The sequence below is a fragment of the Atta colombica genome, unplaced genomic scaffold (assembly GCF_001594045.1).
Source record: "Atta colombica isolate Treedump-2 unplaced genomic scaffold, Acol1.0 scaffold27, whole genome shotgun sequence".
Lineage (NCBI taxonomy): Eukaryota > Metazoa > Arthropoda > Insecta > Hymenoptera > Formicidae > Atta > Atta colombica.
In genome coordinates this window covers 3,449,862-3,459,914 of record NW_017259370.1, presented here as the reverse complement: position 1 = coordinate 3,459,914, position 10,053 = coordinate 3,449,862, and the positions used below count along the sequence as shown (strand labels likewise).

The 10,053-nt window shown below is 30.2% G+C and overlaps 2 protein-coding genes across 2 annotated transcripts in view; both read left to right on the top strand.

The window, feature by feature from the left end:
- The first annotated feature begins 257 nt into the window (after nucleotides 1-257).
- LOC108689381 (homogentisate 1,2-dioxygenase) lies at nucleotides 258-7,008 on the top strand. The gene is made up of 8 exons (XM_018196124.1): nucleotides 258-317; nucleotides 724-859; nucleotides 1,826-1,971; nucleotides 2,193-2,379; nucleotides 2,454-2,633; nucleotides 2,873-3,096; nucleotides 3,428-3,554; nucleotides 6,319-7,008. Exons 1-8 carry the CDS (start codon nucleotides 300-302, stop codon nucleotides 6,636-6,638), a joined length of 1,338 nt encoding a protein of 445 aa, XP_018051613.1. The 5' UTR covers nucleotides 258-299; the 3' UTR covers nucleotides 6,639-7,008.
- Nucleotides 7,009-9,021: 2,013 nt separating this feature from the next.
- Nucleotides 9,022-10,053, top strand: part of LOC108689537 — a 6,875-nt gene continuing 5,843 nt past the window's right edge. Inside the window, exon 1 of the mRNA XM_018196330.1 lies at nucleotides 9,022-9,384. Within this exon, the coding sequence (XP_018051819.1) occupies nucleotides 9,283-9,384 (102 nt within the window). The 5' untranslated portion in view covers nucleotides 9,022-9,282. The remainder of the gene's footprint in view (nucleotides 9,385-10,053) is intronic.

Below are 10,053 nucleotides of genomic sequence, written 5' to 3'. Positions count from 1 at the left end.
ACGATGAGGTTTCTGTCATTGCGAGGGGCTCGTCTTGGTTGTGAGAGAAACTTGACAATAAATTCCGTAGCATAATGTGGTATTTCTGGCTCTTCGACTGGTTTTAGAGACCTTGCATACTGGAATAGTCGCGCTCGATTGGTTCAAGAGTGAATAAACATGTTTTTATTTAACATCGATCTCTTATCGTCATTACGTCATCTAAGGACTTGTTCATATAAAACGAGGGAATATCACAAAAACCTCCGTATTTCTAGTTAAGAAATCTATCTCTCTGGATAAAAAAATCGCTGCTCGTCATGAGAGACGAATTCAAGGTAGTGAAACCGTTTCAATTCATATCTATTTATTGGAAAAATTCACTGTGCAACTTTTTGGAAGATATTTTTCATTCAGTTTGTGTTAAAAACAAGCTGTTCTTTTATTGTGAAAATGATTGCTGAAAAATTACTTAGTCTAAGTAATTTACAAACGATTTTGCGAATAGACTAAATTTTTTAGTGTAATTTCGTTCAGAATTTAATATAGGGAGCATTTCTCATTTTAAATGATAATATAATATTTGTCGTTTTAAATATTTCTTGTTTTACGTAAGTATAAATATTGTCTAATGAGAAAGAAGACTTTGATATAGAAAAATGAGAATTGCTGAAATTTAGAAACTTGATATTGCGAGAGTGTGTTAATGAGAAAAAGATAATGCTATCGAGAAATATCTTTCAGTATCTCACGGGATTCGGTTGTGAATTATCCAGCGAAGATGAGCGCTGTCCAGGAGCATTGCCCATTGGACAGAATAATCCGCAGAAATGTCCATATGGTCTTTATGCCGAACAATTATCGGGCACAGCGTTTACAGGTAAAGTAAAATCCAGGGAATAGTTACTTCTACTGTCATTTACTTGTACTTTTCTTATCGTTACTATGTTATAATAATGATATGGCAATATCGAATTTTTTTATGACTGTAACGATAACATTAGAGTTGAAAAGTCACTCCGACCATTACGTGTAACGAATTGGATAAACTTACTCGTTACTGAGAAAATTAACTCGGTATTTATAACTAGTTTTATTAGTTATTTTTATTAGTTACGTTATATATCTATTTGTAATAACGAAATAACGTTACAAATTCATTATTCAAATTTATTACAAACATTTTTTTTTAGTAAGAAAATGCGTAATGATACAAGTTATTTTTCAAAGTGACTTTTCCAATCTTAGCACAATTTCAGCAATTAATTAGTTATTATTACAATCATAAAATCATTATCAAATTATTATAAAAAGTAACGAAAGAGTAACTCTTCTATTCCCTGATAAAATCATTTGCTTTCTCAATTCTTTCAATATTCTAGAAGTAATTTACAATTTAAAAAAACATTTGATATTTTGATTACATGTTTTGATTTGATTCTTACACGCTTCCGACTTATACGATTGTCAAATAAAAAATTCATTACTTGTTTACATTGTAAATAAAATATAATGTGTTTCAAAATTGTCTGAATTTAAACAAATTCGTCAACTGAAGTCTAAATTAATGTAGTAAAGTAAGAGAAAATCGTTTCGTCTCAAGAGTAAACTTATTATTAGCTCAAGTTACTGTTAGTTTTAACTTATCTCTTATCAAATTGAGATATAAAGAGGTATTAAGATAATACAAATTCCAAACAATTTCATAATTCCATAAATATCACTTTTTCTTGACTTGGATTTTTTTATCATAACAATGTAGAAGATCAAAGATTAATATATATTTTTTTTATTTTTTCCTAATATAATGCCAGATGTTATCACTGCCATTATTTTTATTTTCTAGTTCCACGTAGTCAAAATAAAAGATCGTGGCTCTATCGAATAAGACCCTCTGTCGTTCACAACCCGTTTAAATCCTTCACCAGAGGCCATGGTGCCGAATCTTATGTAAGAAACGATTGGAACGAGACCTATCCAAATCCCAATCAGGTAAATTTTCGATTAATTTTGAATTCAAGAGTTGAGTGCAATAACGATCTAACTAAAGATCAAGATTAACATAAATATATTTTAAATTTTTATAAAATCTCTCTCTTCCTCTTTTGATCTTCTTAAGTTTATAAAAAAATGAACGAGATTTCTATTATATCGAATCCTTTAATCTACCGGAAGGATAGATTCTCTGAAATGCTAATTTGTTCACGTTTTAGCTAAGATGGAAGACTTTTGACGTCCCAACTCGACGAGATCCCGAAGTCGATTTTATCGAAGGTCTTCACACTTTGTGTGGTGCTGGCGATCCGAAGATGCGCCAAGGCGTTGCGATACACGTGTACTTGTGCAACGCTTCCATGAAGGATAGAGCTTTTTATAATGCCGATGGCGATTTTCTCATCGGTAAGTGGTAGAAAAAGCAATGCCGACTTTCCCCTAAAGGAAAAAAGAAATATAATTTCGAGTCCAAATTGCAGTGCCACAGTTGGGTACTCTGCAAATTACCACTGAGTTTGGCAAGATCCGATGTGAACCGAATGAAATATGTGTTATTCAGCAAGGAATGCGATTCTCCGTGACCGTCTTTGGTCCAAGCAGAGGTTACATCTTAGAGGTCTTCGACAATCACTTCCAGTTGCCAGAATTAGGACCGATAGGTAATCTAATCGTCGATTCGAAGACTTATGAAAATATTTTTAATACATCTTATGTTGAAATTTGAAAAAATTAATCCGAATTCGAAAAACTTTTTGCATTTCATCTTCGAGATAAAACTTATTGAAAGACAACATAGTACGACTATGTTGTGATTGATAATTAAATTTCTTTCATTGGGAAGATTCGATAAATTAATGTTTTTTTAATAAACAATTTAATGAGTTGGGCTAATACGTAGGAGCAAACGGCTTGGCGAATCCGAGGGATTTTCAAATTCCTGTGGCTTGGTACGAGGATCGTGAGATTGATTATGAGATTATATGTAAATATCAGGGAAAGCTATTCGTAGCCAATCAAAGTCATAGCCCCTTTGATGTGATTGCATGGCATGGCAACTACGTACCTTATAAATACGATCTTAAGAGATTCATGATTATCAACTCTGTTTCTTTTGATCACTGCGTAAGTAAACATCATCACATACAGAAATTTAACTACGCATTAAGATTTAAAAAGAAAATTGCTACGAAATTTCGTTTATATAAAATATAATTTTTAAAATTTTTCCCGCGAAGGAAGTAATTCGATTGTGTGAACGATTAAACATTATCTGTAATGATTTGTGTTTCTGTTTTCTTCTTAATTCTTTTTAATATATATGTATTTTTTAGATTTTAACAAGTAAATATATAATGTTTTTTTTTTCATTCTTCTATATATCCATTTTTTTTTAATTTTTCGGATTCTGTCATAATCACTCTCAGAATGTTAAGTAACTCAATTAATTCTGTAGGATCCTTCCATCTTCACCGTGCTGACGTGCCCTACTAACAAACCTGGAACCGCTGCAGCCGACTTCGTGATCTTTCCACCCCGATGGTCCGTGCAAGAACACACTTTCAGACCACCCTACTATCACCGTAAGTATTCTTAGAAAGTATATATCGTTTGCATTCGTCTACGCGCCGATGCAAAAATGAAACTAAACATTTCTTAATGCGATTTTACGTGCAAGAGAAATCAAAATGTATGCTAATTATGTTTTTAAACAACAAGATTATTGGAACATTATTTGAGTATTATGAATTCATCGCAGTTTTCTAGTAATTTATTTATATTTATGAATTAGAAATAAGTGCAAACTTAATAAATATTGTTTTGAATTATAGAAATATATTTAAAATTGTAGGAATTAATATTAAAGATTACGTATTAAATTAGTTAATGGACGTTTTGTATTTAAGAGAGATATACTTGACATATCTTTTAAATCTCTTTTAGATATTCTTTTTTGGTATACTTGGTATATGGTAGTTATTTTGATTAAACTGCTTCATTGATCTGTGACGTGTTTACTAGACACGGTATATTATTGAGAAATTGTGGATTCTGCGATTCTTTTCCCTGTCATTGGTCTCGTAGAGTCGATTATACGCAGTAAGAGTTACGAGTGCTCTGTCGAACTCGGTGTCTTCGTTCCAGAAGAGCGCTCCTGAAAATTGTGCAACCGAATTAGCAGAGAAAACTCGAAATTTTTCCCGGCGACCGATCGCACAACGTTTTTCTTTCTTCGGTAGGTCGTTTCACCGATTTCCTGTCACTGCGATCACGATCCGATCAATTATGATGAGACGGGACGGGCCACTTTCGATCGACAATTATCCTCGTCATCGCTGTCGTATTTCGCTGTTATCGCGCTCTCTTATTGAGAAAGTCCGTCGCGTGCAAAGAGAAAGACGCGTTGGCACGATGCCTATCAACGAAGATGCATCCTTATGAGTTAAGTAATTGAAAGCCAGGAGAAGTGGCTATTATCTGTGTCTTCAATGTCCATTCCGTTGTACAGAAGTTATACGCATGCAAAATTATAGGATCGATCGGAATAATTGTGACGGACGCGCATGGTGATATTTTTTGATCGTTAAATTAATACTGATTATCGGGGATCTTATTAAAAATAATCGTTTAATAGCTGAGATAAATAAGTGGAGAAAGTAATTACTTGTTTGTCATCGGTGAATATCGAAAACATGAAAAAAATTATGAATATTTATTCAACATGTTATGTGAAACTGAAAATGTTTATGAAAAAAGGTGATCAAAAACTACATTCTTGTGAGATATTTTACAATACAAGTATTTCATGAAATAAAATTCAATGATAATTTAAAAAATAATTTTTTTAATGATAATTTTTATTTCAGTAAGTAAAGATTTTTAATATAAAGTTTCTATTAATTATTTCTTAACACTTTAAACTTTGTTTTTTCACTTCATGTTTAGTTCTATTTCATTTTCTTTTTATTTTTCCTAGAATATTGGAATTCAATTAATATAATAATTTAATTAATTGAATCTTCTTTGCATTGATATTTATCAATGTTGCAATTTTATTTTACTAATGTAAAACAATATATGAGGCTAAGAACAATATGTATCTCGGAATACATTTGAATACCAGTAAGAGTAGCTGTTCGCCATGCTTTCTCCGAGATTTGATAACCAGTATAGCGACGTATTCAATGCGGGCCATTCTCTACGTTAATGAATAAGTCGGCGGCGCATGGAGAGCGATAATATGCAAAATACGCGTAATTTCCATTGCAGATCCGGTCACTGCGTCTCATTGCGCGATCGTGAATAGCTCATGACATATACACGTTCATTTCGTATGCTGACTTGTCAATGATATCTACCAACGATGAAGATTAACGGCAAGTGTCGGTATATATCGCTAGTACTGAACTTATCTGCAACATTGAATGTTATGTGGAAAATTTTGTCAAATATTTAACATTTGTGAAATCAAATCGTAGCTATTATTTATAATGAATTTTGTCGATGACTTTGTAAACGAGTTATATTATAATTATAATTTTTCCTTGTATTTTTTAACAAGACACGAATATTTCATAAAATCGATTTACACTATTATTAATACGGTTGATAACGCAATTTATAGAAATGGATACATATTATATATATATATATATATAAAATTCACACGTGAAAAATTTGAAAATTAAGATCCAGTTTAGATCGATAAGGCTTTTTTGTTAAGTGTATAATTGAGATAAAAGAGGTGATTAAGATAACATATAATGTACTATTTTACACTTACATTACTGTTTATATTTTTAAATGTTTATATTATCTACACATAAAAATGAAACGCCATTTACTTCTTGTTATTCGAACAGTTTATTTACTACAGTATTTTTTCTACGCATAATTAAATTTTTTTAAATTATCAAAATTACATAAAAATTTTTATTATTGAATTTAATCCTTAAAATTTTAATGACGGTATAAACCAGTTTCTCATCTAATACAATAAAATTGGAAATAGAATGTATGCTTATTTTTTCTTGATAGTTTATATCAAGTATTATATTTTTTTATTTATTTTTTTATCTCTAATTTTTTAATAATATTTTCTACCCTTTTTTCTTTTATATATATGTGTGTATGTGTGTGTGTGTGTGCGTGCGTGCGTGCGTGCGTGCGTGCGTGCGTGCGTGCGTGCGTGCGTGCGTGCATGCATGCGTGTGTGTGTGTGTGTGTGTGTGTGTGTGTGTGTGTGTGTGTGTGTGTGTATATGAATTTATATAGTATAGTTTATACATATATACCTATTTTTGAACAAAAATTTTCAAACAATAAACTTGACTATTGGTTTCTTAGGAAATTGCATGAGCGAGTTCATGGGGTTGATAAAGGGTCGCTACGAGGCAAAAGAGGATGGTTTTTCTGCTGGTGGTGCATCGCTACATTCCATAATGACTCCGCACGGTCCCGATAGACAATGCTTCGAGGCTGCATCCAAGAGCGAGCTGGTGCCAGAACGGATCGCTGATGATACGCAGGCATTTATGTTCGAAACCTCGTATAGCATGGCCGTGACACAATGGGCTAGTAAGCTTTGCAATAAGTTGGACAATGAGTATTACAAATGTTGGCAAGGTTTACAGAAACATTTTGATCAGCAAGCCAAAATTGCTTAAGATAACGATCTTTATTGGAAAAATTGAATGCTAGAATTTTTACAATTTTGAGCTTCATTCTTGTTGCCGTATCTTCTTGCTTTTCTCTTGCTTTTTTTTTAGTATCACGTAACCACAGAATTGGGTAATAAATAAAAGCTTATTACTTTACGTTACTGTACTTCACTGTGATAAACGTCTACAATCTCAACAAAAATTTAACGTGTTCGGGAGGAAAGCAGTATATAGCCAGCTTTCAAGATAAATCTTTGGCATTTCTTTTTTCCTCTCGCGGTAGAAAAATCACTAAGATCATTTTGAACGATAGTTTATTTTAGTATTATAGCTTTATATCATCTTCAAGAAAAAAAAAAATTATTTTGATGATTTATTATTTTGTTGACGAAAAGAAAAGAAAAAATGAAATCTCGTCTTTCTTTTACAATAACAATCACGTTATCAAGATTCTTTCATTGTTATTATAATAAAAAAAAGTATTAATGTTAAATTGAAGAAATGCGCGTTGTAATCTTTCTTTTTTCTGACCGCTTCTTTCATGTGTATCGCATGAAAGACGCATATCGTGCAAAACAAAATTATCTGGTAGTTAAGACTAAATTATCAATTTATCAACATTGTATTCGTACGTTCGTATGAAGAATATTATTAAATGCAAAAAGAATTTTGAATCGCATCTATCATCAAAATTGATATGCAATTTGATGAAACCGGTACAGCATAAATCATTCGAGCAATGTGACAATAATATTAATGTTCCAGCAATATCACAGTAATATTGCAACGATGTTGTAATATTTTGCATTGTGTAGGAAGTTATGCTAAACTAGTTTATTATGTTAAATAAATGTTGCTTATTATCGATATTTTAAAGTACTAAAATTTATTTTGTAGGGTGATTAGGTATTATAAAAATTTACAATACCTTACATTAGCATTAGTTAATTATTAATTACGTTTCTAAAGCATGTCGTATAATTATCAAATGAATAAAAGTTAAATGATCATTTCTATAAAATAAAAACTATTATAGAAAAAATAAAAATGAATAAAATAATCTAAAATTTGTGTCTTGGTAAATTAATAATTAAAAAATTGCAGAAATTGATCAATTAAGCTAAAGTATTTCTTTAAGTAATTAATGAATTGTATTAAATTAACGTTAAGTGAATTCAAAATGCAGGATATTTTATTCACAATAATCAATTAACTTGTATAATGACAATCAGAAAGTAACTTAGCTGTTAGTATCTAAGAGTTTATTGATAATTGTTATTGTATACAACTTTTTTTATTAATCTTGATAATCGTTATCACAGAAGCGGCATAAGGAATTTGGAATAAGGAATTTTTTGAATAAATTTTTCTAAATTTAAATAATTTTAACTAAACATTAAAATATTTTACATTAAAATTTAATAGTAAAGAAAGATCAGAATAATTGTATAATATTAAGTGTAGTAAAAAGAAATCCATTATTTTAGCATGAAATTAAATGGAAAAATAATGGATTTCTTTTTATTACACCTAATATGTATATGTATGTGTGTAAGTAACATTCTTGTTTTTGTTAATTTAAATTGTAATGTACTGTATTTTAATTTTTAAATAAAAATAAGAAAAGTAATCATTGACCAATACGGAATTTTTGTTAAATAAATAAAATTTAATTTAAAAAGAAAATTAGATTAATAGAATATGAAAATTTTTTGTGAATAATCATCGTTATATTTATTAAAAAACTGGTATATTAACAATTTAAAATTAAAATATTTTATTTTAAAATTGCAGCACATTGCATATGTTGCAATTTTAAGACATTCATAATTTACGCAAAAGATTATAAATTTCAGATCTGATTTATATATTTGAAATGATGTCCATTTATGAAATCATTCACTGCAATGAAAACAAATATGAATTATATTATTTTCTAGTGTATTCAATGCGTGCAATAATTTTATTATTTTAAACAAATGTTTCGTATTTCTGCAATAAAATTGTTTATAAAATAAAAAATATTTTCTCTCTTTTTCTCTTCTTTCCTTTTGTCTTATTCTTAAGTTTAATTTCCGCACTTAGAAAATTGTGATATCGTTTTGATACACTTTTATTCTTTATCTTATCAAAATATCTTATCAAAATAATAATATAATGAAATCTATCTTTCTTTCAACAATTAGATTTCTGTTTGCGTTTTAATCTACGTTGCGTGTCAAAAATATATAACATATTTCAAGATCAAAAAGAAGTATTGATTCATTGATCATTTTTTAGTCAGAACCATTTGATGTAGTAATTGGTTGACTCAAATGACTTGAGTCATCGATGATCTGTCTTGTAGAGACCATTCTTGTCGACGACAAGCAATGCAAGCAGTACCTGATACTCCCAGTAGAGTCTTCCTCGCGTCGACGCGCAGTTTGTGATCTCGTGTCCAAGAAAAGTGATTGTTGACGTTCGCGTGCAGTATATTGCGTTGTTCTCAATGTGGAGCGCATATGATTTCGGAATAGTGATATGGTAATTAATGTCACAATGAACATCCGAGTTATTGTCGCGATTCCGCCGCGCGATTAACATGTCGATACGTGCCGTCTACCGAATGTTGCGTATCGTAGAGTGAGCGGGCAATAACCCAGAAGATATGCGGGCGACAATTCGCAATGGCTTTCTCGCCGCGGTCATCCTATGTTCTTTGACTGAAGTCTCGGCTTCGCATTGTTATTCAGAATACTGCCAGAAATCGGTAAGTGTCACTTCGTTTCAATCACCTGTTCATAAGTTCTAGATTCCTTTGTTGAAGTGTCATCTCAGTCATGTATACAGGGTGCCTCGACCATTCTTTGTCGACTTGCAGATGAATTTATTTATTAATAATTATATTCATGTTTATTATAAATAAATTATTAATTCTGTGATACATAAAAGTTAAATTGAAGATACAAGTCTTTTTTTGTTTTATAACATTGCTCTCTTCAGTTTTATAGTTTCAGATGTCATTGTGTTACTTTTGAAGCAACGTATATCGTGTTATGTACAATAACAGCAGGTTATACATAGGATATTTCTTTTTTTGCGTTGTTATTTTTTCAAATTGATTTTTTAAATTTAAATATGATTTTGCTTTGCTTTTTTTTAAAAATATCGAGATACGAATAATTTTCGAATTATAAGTAAGAGAATGAAAAAGAAGCTAATTAAATTCTATTTTGTTAATTAAATTTTAAGGAACTAAATAGATTGCAAAATCTATTACATTTGTCAGCTAATTTTCAGACAAAGTTTTTAACAAAATTCTAATTTAAAGCAAAATTACAAAGAGATATAATGCTAAAAATTGAAAAGTTATCAAATGTTGCTGTTAAGAGTCGATATAAACCGATTTACTAGACAGAAATTAATTAGACTCTGTTTA